We start from the raw sequence: 12,485 nt of genomic DNA, 5'->3' as shown, positions 1-12,485 counted from the left end.
GCATGTATATAGGTATGTGTGTATATATGTGTGTCACACACACACACATATTAAGAATTGTTGATAATAAAAATTTCTTGAATGGAGGGAAGTGTAAACAAGATTAATGACTTGGTTTATATATGTGTGTGTGTGTGTATATATACATACACACACACACATATATGTGTCTATCATCTATATCTATCTATATATCTATCTGTCTATCTATCTCTATCATCTATCTATCTATATGTATATATGGAGAGAGAGAGAGAGAGAGAGAGAGAGAATTGTTGATAAGAAATTTGGCATCTGAATATACCTCTTCCCTATTTGTTTCTGAAACATTTGGTACAAGGTTAGATTTAACCCATCTGAGCAACCTTAGATGGGTTGAATCTGATAAGCCAATAACTTACCACCACTTGGCCAACATCTAAGCTGCCCAAATAGATCTGAACAAATGCATTTAAGGGCACGTTCCTTGCATTTGGCTGTCAGTGGCCGGCCTCTCTCACCTTTTGCTCAAAATAAACAGGGGCCCTCCTGCTCATTTGCTTAACACCATTTGTGAGATTTGCTGAGGATCTCATGTGTCAATTTTAACATCCAGGACTTTCACCCAAGTAACATCTGCTGATCAAATGGCTTAAGGATCCTTTTCAGCCATCCTTTGCCTTACATTCACGTTTTGCTGAATTGAGAACGTTTTTGTTATGGGCATCATGGTTTTAAACAGGTTCCACCCTCAACGACATATTTCCCAAGGATGTGACCTAGTGATTTCCATGTAGGCAGCGGTTGTTTTTGAAGCTGTTGTGTTGATGATCAGTTAACAGCATACAAGACCTTTTTAAGCATGTAAGGCTGTGCTTGACCTGATGACAGACCTCAAAAGTGTTGGGAGTTTTGCTGTTTTCGCCTTTAGCATAGCTGCAAACAAACCAGCTTTGCTTTCTTTATTAGCCACCGTTTCTAGTCACATCTGAATTCACACCTGCAGTTTAATAGAAGAAGAGGAAGAAAGAAGAAGAAGAAGAAGAAGAAGAAGAAGAAGAAGAAGAAGAAGAAGAAGAAGAGAAAATGGAAAGTAACTTGAAACCATCTACCTCCATAGCTGGTGGCTTAAATTCAAACCCAGTAGCTCAGATTAAGCATAGCACATTGGCTTCAGATCGACAAGTCAGAGGGAATTCAAACAGAAGCGACATGATCCTGAATTGTAAACCAATCAATCTTAGCTCATGACTGAAAATCTGCAGTAGCACCACTGCAGAATAGTTAAACGGGCCGAGATTCGCAGAGATATGTCCATTTGATCAACACAAAGGGATCTAGAATGAAAACAATTGAGCTTCATTGTTGCTGCAAACCACAGTCTTTTTTGCTTTCCCTTATTATCTTTGGCCTTCAATTTCTTTTCCACTAATGACTTATTATCTGGGTCTTTTTTTTTTTTTTTCATAGCGACGTTTAGCCTGGAAAAGAACAGAATATGTGTGTAGGTGCTGTCATTCATTGTTACGCGATATTGAAGTTTCCGTATCTGCCTGTAGGATGGATACCAAGAACTCTTAAGTCTTCACTGACATCCCGTGGCTGTTTTAAGCGATTGCAGTCTTAGATACTGTGTAGCTGTAGGGTGGGATTGCTATTCCGAACTAAATCAGTTTCGTGACAGGCTGAATGAGATTGTTATGATGATGAAAAGGACAGACCGGCTAAATTGGAATTTAAATCACTGCCACCTTGTAGAGTCTGCGCAATAAATTTGAGCTGCCCCTTTGTCATCAGGCGAGCCCACTTGGGAAGCGTGTGAGAAGTGGTTCTTTGAGTGGACAATGATGTATTCCAGAGGAACACATTAGGCATGATCTGAAAGGTACCTTAGAGGTCAACTAGTCTAACTCCCTGTCCAGGGCAGAAACGGAGAATAATTCCAAGAGGACAAATCGGAATGATCTTTTAAATAGATCTGTTGTTCTACCTAACCATTGGACAGATCTTTGAAGTATAGACCTCAGAGACCCCCGATATTCTCCCAGTTGGCATTGGCCACAATTCTGTGTCATTTAACTGGGGAAAAAAAAATCATCCCACGGGAATAACTTGCACAATAATACTAAATCAGACTAACAGCATGATTTACAGAGCACCCTGTGCCCAATCTTAAGACCCCAAGGACCCCATGCAAATGACTATCAATGATATGTTTTAAACCTTCAGGAGTGTGTGTGTTAGACTAGAAGACCTCCCAGGTCCCTTCCAACTTCTATTCTATTCTATTCTATTCTATTCTATTCTATTCTATTCTATTCTATTCTATTCATTCTGAATTCTATTCTATTCTGAATTCTATTCTATTCTATTCATTCTGTATTCTTTTCTATTAATTCTGAATTCTATTCTATTCTATTCCATTCCATTCCATTCCACTCTGTTCCACTCTACTCTCCTTCTCTTCTCTTCCCATTCACTCTATTCTATTCCACTCTACTCTACTCTAATTCTCCTTCTCTCTCTTCTCTTCCCTTCCACTCCACTCTATTCTATTCCACTCTACTCTAGTCTTTTCTCCTTCTCTTCTCTTTTCTCTTCTCTTCCCTTCCACTCCACTCTATTCTATTCCACTCTACTCTAGTCTTTTCTCCTTCTCTTCTCTTTTCTCTTCTCTTCCCTTCCACTCCACTCTATTCTATTCCACTCTACTCTACTCTCCTTCTCTTCTCTTCCCTTCCCTTCCACTCCACTCCACTCTATTCTACTCTACTCTCTTCTCTTCCCTTCCACTCCACTCTATTCTATTCCACTCTACTCTCCTTCTCTTCTCTCTTCCACTCCACTCTATTCCACTCTACTCTCTTCTCTTCTCTTCCCTTCCCCTCCACTCTATTCTATTCCACTCTACTCTCTTCTCTTCCCTCCCACTCCACTCTATTCTACTCTACTCTCTTCCCTCCCACTCCACTCTATTCTACTCTACTCTCTTCCCTTCCCCTCCACTCTATTCTATTCCACTCTACTCTCTTCTCTTCCCTTCCACTCCATTCCACTCCCCTTCACTATCCACTCCACCCTATCCTATCCTATCCTATCCTATCCTATCCTATCCTATTCTCCTTTTCCTATTCTTATTCCTATTCCTGCCTCATGGGCCGCATCAGCCCTGATGTTCTGTTCCTCTGAAGGTGGCCCAGAAGAACAAACACCATCAGAGTTTATCAGGAGAGGGGCAGCCTGGCTTATTTGCATATGGAGGACCGGAGGGGGCTCATTTGCATACTGGGGACCATATGATCCCAGGGAAGAGGGGAACAGCTCGCTAGATAGGATCAGCAGCAGACACCAAGGCCAGTTGTTCAGGATCGGTGGAGAAAAAGCAGAGGAGCAGATTAAGCCTTCCCCCCCCTCCACCCCTGGGCCAACATCTGGAAAGGAACCATGGCCAGGCTCTCGATTCTTCCCCTGGTCTTCCTCCAGGCTTTCTTTCTCCGCGGGGCTGAGAGCCAGATTCGGTTCAGCGTGGACGAGGAGGCTCCCCCAAGCACCGTGCTGGGCACTTTGGCCGAGGAACCGCAACGGGCCGCTTCCGCCCTGGAGGCTGCGGCCCGCGGCTTCCGGCTGGTGAAGGCGCCGGGCAACGGGTCCCTGGTGCGGGTGCGCGAGCGGGACGGGCAGCTCAGCCTGGGCTCGGAGCGGCTGGACCGGGAGCAGCTGTGCGGCGACGGCGGCGGGGGGCCGGCGGAGGCGCCCTGCCTGCTGGCCTTCGACGTGCTGAGCCTGGGCGGTCCGGCGGGGGCCCCGGCGCCCTCCCGCCTGCTGCACGTGGAGCTGGAGGTGCGGGACCTCAACGACCACGCGCCACGCTTCCCGCAGCCGCTGGTGGCCCTGGAGGTGTCGGAGAGCGCGGCGCCCGGCACCCGCCTGCCGCTGCCCCTGGCGCACGACCCGGACGCCGGCTCCAACGGGCTGCAGAGCTTCGCCCTCTCGCCCGGCAGCCCCTTCGGCCTGGAGGCGCGGAGCCGGGCCGACGGGCTGCGCTGCGCCGAGCTGGTGCTGCTGCGCGGGCTGGACCGGGAGGCGCAGGCGGGCTACCGGCTGGAGCTGGTGGCGGCCGACGGCGGGAGCCCGCCGCGCTCGGGCACGGCCACGCTCAGCGTGCGCGTGCTGGACGCCAACGACAACGCGCCCGCCTTCCCCCGGGGCGCGCTCCTGACCCTGGAGCTGCCCGAGGACGCGCCGCCGGGCGCGCCGCTGCTGGAGCTGGCCGCGGCCGACGCCGACGAGGGCGCCAACGGGCAGCTGCTCTACGCCTGGGGCAGCCAGGTGGGCGCCGAGGCGCGCCGCCTCTTCAGCCTCGACCCGCTCTCCGGCCGGCTGGCCCTGCGCGCCCCCGTCGACCACGAGCGGCAGCGCGCCTACGAGCTGGACGTGCAGGTCAGCGACCGCGGCGCCAGCCCGCTCTCCGCCAGCTGCAAGGTGCTGGTCCGCCTGCTGGACGTCAACGACAACGCGCCCGAGGTGGCCATCAGCGCCCTGGCGTCCGGCGGTGGCGGCGGTGGCAACGGCGGCGCGGAGCAGGCGGCGCGGGCCGGGCCGGCGGTGGCGTCGGTGAGCGAGGCGGCGGCCGCGCAGAGCCTGGTGGCGCTGGTCAGCACCTCGGACAGCGACGCGGGGGCCAACGGCCAGGTGCGCTGCGCCCTGCTGGCCGCGCCCCACCAGCCCTTCGCCCTGCAGCGCGCCTACGACGCTGCCAGCTACCTGGTGCTGACCACCGGGCCCCTGGACCGCGAGCGGGTGGCCGAGTACAACCTCACACTGGTCGCCGAGGACCTGGGCTCGCCCCCGGCCAAGACGGTGCGCTCGCTCACGGTGCGGGTGGCCGACGAGAACGACAACGCCCCGCGCTTCTCTGAGGCCCGCTACGAGGTGGCCCTGCCGGAGAACAACCCCCCGGGGGCCTACCTGACCACCGTGGAGGCTTCTGACCCCGACTTGGGACCCAACGGACAGGTGACCTACCGGCTGTTGGGAACGTCCGCCCCGTCGAACCTGTTCTGGGTGGATCCCCACCTGGGCGTCGTGCGAGCTCTGTGCTCCCTGGACCGTGAGGACCAGGCGGAAGAAGAAGAAGCGTCGTCGTGGCACGAAGTGGTGGTGGAAGCTTGCGACAGTGGGAGCCCATCGCTGTGCGGACGCACCCTGGTTGTTATCGTGGTGGAGGATCAGAATGACAACCCACCCCAACTCGTCTACCCGCCTTTGGTCAACGGCTTGGCAGATCTCCCGTTGCCTCTCGGTGCCCCACCCGGGTTCTTGATCGCTCAACTGGCAGCCCGGGATGCCGACGATGGTCGTAACTCCGAGCTGTCTTTCTCCCTCCTGGAGGGTCCTCCCAGGCTCTTCGCGGTGCACCCTCTGACCGGAGAGCTCTTTCTGCGGGAACGGGTGCCCCACGAGGCCACGCTGGGCTCTACTTTCCACGTGGTCGTTGCCGTCAAGGATGGTGGCCAGCCTGCTCTGACTTGCTCTGCCACCTTACGTCTGATTTGCACGGAGACGCTGCCCTCTAGCAGGCCAATGGTGGCGTTGCAGTTTGGCGTTGCTGGAGAAGAGCCGTGGGACGCATCGGTGCTGTGGATCGCCCTGCTAGGTGGCGGGTGTGGGGTTTTGCTGGTAGCCATACTCCTCGTGGGAGCCTCCATTTGGGCAGGCAGGAAGAAGTTCCCACTTGGGAAGGCATCCAAGACTGTGGGACGCAGAAGAGGAGGAGGAAGTAATCCTGTCTCTCAACGCGGGAACGGGATCTCCAAAGATACTGCTGGGAGTGGTGCCTTCTCACGAGCTGAAGAAGGGAGCGGGGACTCTTTGGGGGTGATTGAGACCGAAACACCCACCTGTGACTCTCAGGTATCTTCTCAACTACGGTTAGATCCGGACCCCGTTTGGCTGCTGAGATTCACCTCTTATATTTAACAGTTCTAATGGGGTGCAAGTGTGGGATTTAGTCTCTTCCCTTAGAAATGAGGCCTCCAGCCTAGAATGAACCTTGGAATGAATTTTTATTTTAGAAAAGAATGGAAGAATAGAATAGAAAATAAAATAAAATAAAATAAAATGGAATAAGAATAGAATTGAACAGAAAATAGAACAGAATAGAATAAGAATAGAATGGAAATAATAGAATAGAATAAAGAATAGAACAGAACAGAAAATAGAATAGAATAAAAATAGAAAATAGAATAGAATTGAATAAAATAGAATAGAATTGAACAGAAAATAGAACAGAATAGAATATAGAATAGAATAGAATAGAATAGAAAATAGAATAGGATAAGAATAGAATAGAAAGAATAGAATAGAATAAAGAATAGAACAGAATAGAAAGTAGAATAGAATAAGAATAGAATTGAACAGATATACAAAGAATAGAATAGAATAAAGAATAGAACAGAATAGAAAGTAGAATAGAATAAGAATAGAATTGAACAGATATAGAAAGAATAAAATATAATAAAGAATAGAACAGAACAGAAAATAGAATAGAATAAGAATAGAATTGAACAGAAAATAGAACAGAATAGAATATAGAATAGAATAGAAAATAGAATAGGATAAGAATAGAATAGAAAGAATAGAATAGAATAAAGAATAGAACAGAACAGAAAATAGAATAGAATAGAATAGAACAGAACAGAAAATAGAATAGAATAGAATAGAATAGAATAGAATAGAGCTGGAAGGGACCTTGGAGGTCTTCTAGTCCACGCCCTGCTCAAGAATGAGAACCTATACTGTCTCAGACAGGTGACTGTTCAGTCTCTTCTTAAAATCCTCCAGTGTTGGAGCATTCACAGCTTCTGGTGGCAAGCTGTTCCACTGGTTAATTGTCCTCACTTTTAAGAAGTTTCTCCTTAATTCCAGGTTGCTGAGAAGTTTTACAAGCTGGGCCCTTTTTTTTCATTTCACAAAAATTTAAACTTTCTACCGCTCTTTTAACTGCACAATTAATAGTCTTTCACGTTGATGGATTTAGCTGTTAGGAGACAAACCTCCCTTCTATCCCAAACTGAAACACATGTTCATCTGATCTCTAAGCCCTACAAATTAACCCTGCACAGAAGGACTTTTTTTTTTCCCCCCTGTGGATTAAGTCACTTTGAAATCCCTCCAGCTCTAAAGTCATATTCTGTTCTACAAACGCCCAAATATATGGCAAAAGAGAAGATATAAACCAATTAAAGTATGATTTTCTTTTTAAATAGAAGAAAGTAGAAAAAGAAACAAATATCTCTGCTCAAATCCATTATCTGGCGCTCTGGGAAGTGTACTTGAACACTTGCTTATTTTATAAAACACCAATCGCCAACGGTATGGATTTTCTTTGTGGGAGGGCTTGGAAGTAGTACATTTAATTAAAAAAATATAGATTTAGCATGAACTCAAGCTGAGACCTGTGGCCTTTCCAAAGAAGGCAAAAGGAGGTGGGAATTGAAGCAAGGAGCAAATGTTCAAGTCTACCCCTCTGATTTTCGTCTAAAGTATTATTGTGTGTTATTTTCTTTAGCACTGGAGAAATAAACTTTCTTTCTTTGTTTCTCTTTGATAGGCTCAGATTCTAATTCCTGTTGAGGCTGCATCTGAATGGGAGGCAAGTCAACCAGCTTCCAATTTTAGGTAAACATAACATATGATGCCAGTCCTGTTCTTTTGACTTCTCTCTGTTTTGCATCGTTTTCTCCTGTGTTGGTAAAATGGTAGATATGTTATATCAAGGGTTGCAAGGTTTATTTGCTTGTTGTAAACTGGGAGATGACCTGGGGCAGCGGTTCTCAACCTGTGGGTCGCGACCCCATTTGGGGTCGAACGACCATTTTACGGGGGTCGCCAAACAACGTGATCCGCCATTTTTTTCTCAGCTGGCGGCACCGCGCATGCGTGCCGCGCATGGGGGTGGCGCTGCGTATGCGCACCGCGCATGGGGATGCCATCTGCGCATGTGCGCCGTGCATGGGGGCGCCGCCGCGCATGCACGTCATGCGTGGGGGCACCGCCACGCATGCATGCCGCGCATGCGCGGCGCGTCCTTATGACCGGGGTCGCCGTATAAAAAGGTTGAGAACCACTGATCTGGGAGAAGGACATACTGCCGTGGTGGCATAGTGGTGAGAATACAGTATTGCAGGCTAACTCTGCCCAGTCTGGAGTTCGATTCTGACAGGACTCAAGGTTGACTCAGCCATCCATCCTTCCGAGGTCGGTAAAATGAGGACCCATATTGTTGGGGGGCAATAGGCTGATTTTGTAAACTGCTTAGAGAGGACTGTAAAGCACTGCGAAGCGGTATATAAGTTTAAGTGCTATTGCTATTATAAAAACATTCCCACTGCCAGCAGTTTGATCCTGACCGACTCAAGGTTGACTCAGCCTTCCATCTTTCAGACATCGAAAAAATGAGGAGCCATACTGTTGGGGGCAAATATGCTAACTCTGTAAACCACTTAAAGAGGGCTGTAAAGCACTGTGAAGCGGTATATAAGTGCTATTGCTGTTCTATTCTATTCTATTCTATTCTATTCTATTCTACTCTACTCTACTCTACTCTACTCTACTCCACTCCACTCCACTCCACTCCACTCCACTCCACTCCACTCCATTCCATTCTATTTTCTATTCTATTCTATTCTATTCTATTCTATTCTATTCTATTCTATTCTATTCTATTCTATTCTATTCTATTCTATTCTACTCTACTCTACTCTACTCTACTCTACTCTACTCTACTACTACTCTACTCTACTCTACTCTACTCTACTCTACTCTACTCCACTCCACTCCACTCCATTCTCCCTTCCCTTCCCTTCCCTTCTTCTTCTTCCCTTCTATTCTATTCTATTCTATTCTATTCTATTCTATTCTATTCTATTCTATTCTATTCTATATTCTATTCTACTACTCTACTCTACTCTACTCTACTCTACTCTACTCTACTCTACTCTACTCTACTCTACTCTACTCTACTCTACTCTACTCTACTCCACTCCACTCCACTCCACTCCACTTCTTCTTCCCTTCCCTTCCCTTCCCTTCCCTTCCCTTCCCTTCCCTTCCCTTCCATTCTATTTTCTATTCTATTCTATTCTATTCTATTCTATTCTATTCTATTCTATTCTATTCTATTCTATTCTATTCTATCTTCTACTCTACTCTACTCTACTCTACTCTACTCTACTCTACTCTACTCTACTCTACTCTACTCTACTCTATTCTATTCTATTCTATTCTATTCTATTCTATTCTATTCTATTCTTACTCCACTCTACACAATTCGTATTCTATTCTACTCTATTCTATTATATTCTACTCTATTATATTCTACTCTACTGCAGAGAAACAAGAAAAGCTTAACTTTCTACCATTTGGGGGTTTCTTCATTCTTAACTGCTGACTAATACGTTTTTCCTTGCAAGGTTCAAAATAGGTTCAAAATAGTTAAATAACAATTTTAAATCAGGTAAGACTGAGGTCCAGTGAGTTTAATGAAGCAAAGGAGCTAAACAGTGATGATTAAAGTGCTAAACATATCAAATTCCTACAATCGTCCTCCAGCCCCCTAATCATCCTTGTTGCTCTTCTCTGCACCCTTTCTGGAGGCTCAACATCTTTTTTATATGGTGGCGACCAAAACTAAAGGCAATTAGATTACTCAGAATTATGTGCATACTTAAGTCTGACTCTATTCCGTGCAATTCCTCCAGGTGGTTAGATTATTACAATTCCGTAGAACACCTCTGCCAAACTAGTTTAGTTTAGTATTTCATTTCCAATGAACAAGTTTTAATTAACTTCTTCTGTTCCTGGCACATGGAATTGTTTGCATCAGGAACAAGGAATCGGATGCTTTCCAGCATCACATCTATGGAGGTGGTAAGCAAGCAGACCACTGGTGAAACAAGGTTTGTCCTGTGATATCACAACATCCTTCCATTCCTTTATATATCTGTCACGTGTTGAGACACTCCTGTCATTATTCTGATGAATTGTCGGCTTCTTCAGATACTTGTATGTACGTACGACTTGGGTTTCATCTCACGTCCTCATGATCAAGAAGTCAAGTTGGGAATCTAAGTCATCTGGAGGACACCCACGCCACTTACTTCTGCTTTAGACTTTTGATCCCTGAAAATGTAACCATGTTGTGTTGGCTGGAAAAGAAGCTGACCTTTCCGTCTGTCTTCCCTGTGCTGTAGTTATTCGGGTCTGGATCACGTGAGCGCACAGGATAGTGGGAAAGGAGACAACGAATGCAACGACAGCGACTTCAATACTTGCAGTGATGGAACAAAACAGACCTCCCTAGAAAACGTCGGGAAACAGAATGGTAAGTTGAACACCTGCGAATCGTGGTTTGTGATGCATTTAAATATCAGCCAGCAGTGTGCGGATGCAGCTAAAAAAACCAATGCCATCCTAGGTTGCATTAATAGAGAGACAGAATCAGGAACACCTACTAGTACCCACTCTGCAAAGCCCTGGTAAAGCCACACTTAGAATACTGCATCCAATTTTGGTCGCCACAATACAAAAAACGATGTTGAGACTTTGGAAAAAATTCAGAAGAGAGCAACAAAATTGTTTAGGGGCCTAGAAACTAAAACGTACAAACAATGGTTGCAGGAACTGGGTATAGATAGTCTAGAGAAAAGGAGGGCTAGGGGAGACATGATAGCAGTGTTCCAGTATCTCAGGAGCTGCCCCAAAGAAGAGGGAGTCAAGCTATTCTCCAAAGTACCTGAAGGCCGGACAAGAAGCAACGGATGGAAACTAGTCAAGGAGAGAAGCAACTTAGAACTAAGGAGAAACTTCCTGACAATCAGAACAATTAACCAGTGGAATAAATTTCCTTTGGAAATTGTGGGTGCTCCAACAAGGGAGGCTTTTAAGAAGAGACAGGACAGCCATCGATCAGAAATAGTATAGGTCTCCTGCAAGAGCAGTGGGTTGGACTAAATGACCTCCAAGGTCCCTCTTTTACTGTTGCTGATCTTGGGTCCCACAATTTAGATATCTCTCTTTGGGTTACGACAGATGTAGTTTTGCGTAAGACAGGAACAGTTCTTGGGGCACGATCACTATAAAATAGAAACGCTGGAAAAAAAGATCATGGGAATAGCAGCTCAGGTGAACTTGGAGTCCCTTGTGTTGGTTACACAAATGCGATGTTTCTTTGCTATAGAATTCATAGCAAAAGGCAGTTATTTTCCCAGCTGATTAACTAGCTGATATTAGAACATTGCTTTTTAATTAGGAGCCACCACTTCTGCTGAGAGAACAACCTGCAAAGAATCAGACATCTACAATGGTCCGCATGCCCACCTATCTTTGGGGAGGAAACATCTACCATCTTACCAGGAACGTGCAGGTCTTCTCTCCTGTCCCACAGCCCTGATTAATAGACCTCTTATCCAGCTGAGAAACACTCATTGTCATCCCGAGTTCCTCCCCCAAAGTCAAGACTATCTTCCAGTTCGGCATGAAAGACTATCCCAAGTTCTGTGAACAGCGGGACAATCCGGAGGGTGAATTCCCAGGAACGCCAAGAATTAAGCAGTTCTCCTCAAAAGACCTCAAGAGATAGCAACGTCCTTTTGACACAACAAGATGAACGTTTACAGCCATTCTGTGCAGTTTGGGACCAAATTCCCCTTCCGCATCCCAGATGTTGGCGAAGACAATCTGGCCGATTGTGAAATACGATGCGTAAGGCATGTGGATTCAGAGGGAGAATTGTGTAACATCTAAAACAATGTATGTATGTGTTCGTATGGGCGTACCAACCACGGTGATCACGTTATTATTTTTAAGGACGGTGAAGGAAGATGTGTACCCATCAACTATTTTAAAAATGGAGGGGGGGGGGGAAGTGACTTATACTGCAGATATGTGGTTTGTTTCTTAAGGATTTTAAATCTCTTTCTTTGTAAATATAACCGAACCATCTTAGCTGCTGAAAATGTAACTTAAGGCAATTTAAAAAAAAAAAAGTAGTCAATATCTGTGGAGATTCTCAAGTCATCCAGGTCATGGTTGTCCCAAAGGTGCTTTTTTTTTTTTTCACGAGGCAACTGGACTTCTTTGTTTTTCTTTGAAGGCGTTTCGCTTCTCCTCGAAGAAGCTTCTTCAGTTCTGACTGAATGTCTAAATCCTTCCATTCCCCCACCATCCAGTCAGAGCTGATGAAGCTTCTTGGTTGAGAAACGAAACGTCTTCAAAGCAAAACAAGAAAGGTCCAGTTGCCTCACGAAAAATCATCTTTGGGATAATTGTTCAATAGAATATAGGGGTTTGGGGACAAACAGCTTTGGGCTTGAACTGAATATTATGGAATGCAATATCAACAATTCATATTTTAGCAACTTCACACTTGTTGGCCTCTCACAGTCTTACTAACAGTCACTTGTCTGAGATAGTATAGGTTCTCCTGCTCGAACAGGGGGCTGGAC

The 12,485-nt window shown here is 46.4% G+C and overlaps 1 protein-coding gene across 2 annotated transcripts; it reads left to right on the top strand.

Moving 5' to 3' along the window:
• Positions 1-3,285: 3,285 nt before the first annotated feature.
• Positions 3,286-12,102, top strand: LOC120309730 (protocadherin-8-like). Of its 2 annotated transcripts, XM_039347256.1 has the most exons (4): positions 3,286-5,892; positions 7,592-7,659; positions 10,233-10,363; positions 11,291-12,102. In XM_039347256.1, exons 1-4 carry the CDS (start codon positions 3,424-3,426, stop codon positions 11,539-11,541), a joined length of 2,919 nt encoding a protein of 972 aa, XP_039203190.1. In that variant the 5' UTR covers positions 3,286-3,423; the 3' UTR covers positions 11,542-12,102. The 2 variants fall into 2 exon arrangements, with proteins under 2 accessions (XP_039203190.1, XP_039203197.1); XM_039347263.1 differs by lacking the exon at positions 10,233-10,363 and having other exon boundaries at positions 11,291-11,452.
• Positions 12,103-12,485: the final 383 nt, after the last annotated feature.

This window comes from Crotalus tigris, unplaced genomic scaffold (genome assembly GCF_016545835.1).
Source record: "Crotalus tigris isolate CLP2741 ecotype Arizona unplaced genomic scaffold, ASM1654583v1 scf7180000017556.1910191, whole genome shotgun sequence".
NCBI lineage: Eukaryota > Metazoa > Chordata > Lepidosauria > Squamata > Viperidae > Crotalus > Crotalus tigris.
This window is presented reverse-complemented; position numbering and strand designations above follow the sequence as displayed.

Excerpts from the sequence above, each read along its gene's own strand:
- LOC120309730 (XM_039347256.1), top strand. The coding sequence starts at position 3,424 with ATGGCCAGGCTCTCGATTCTTCCCCTGGTCTTCCTCCAGGCTTTCTTT. Across the intron at positions 5,893-7,591 it reads CACCCACCTGTGACTCTCAG|GCTCAGATTCTAATTCCTGT; the intron begins GTATCTTCTCAA and ends TCTCTTTGATAG. Across the intron at positions 10,364-11,290 it reads AAACGTCGGGAAACAGAATG|GAGCCACCACTTCTGCTGAG; the intron begins GTAAGTTGAACA and ends CTTTTTAATTAG.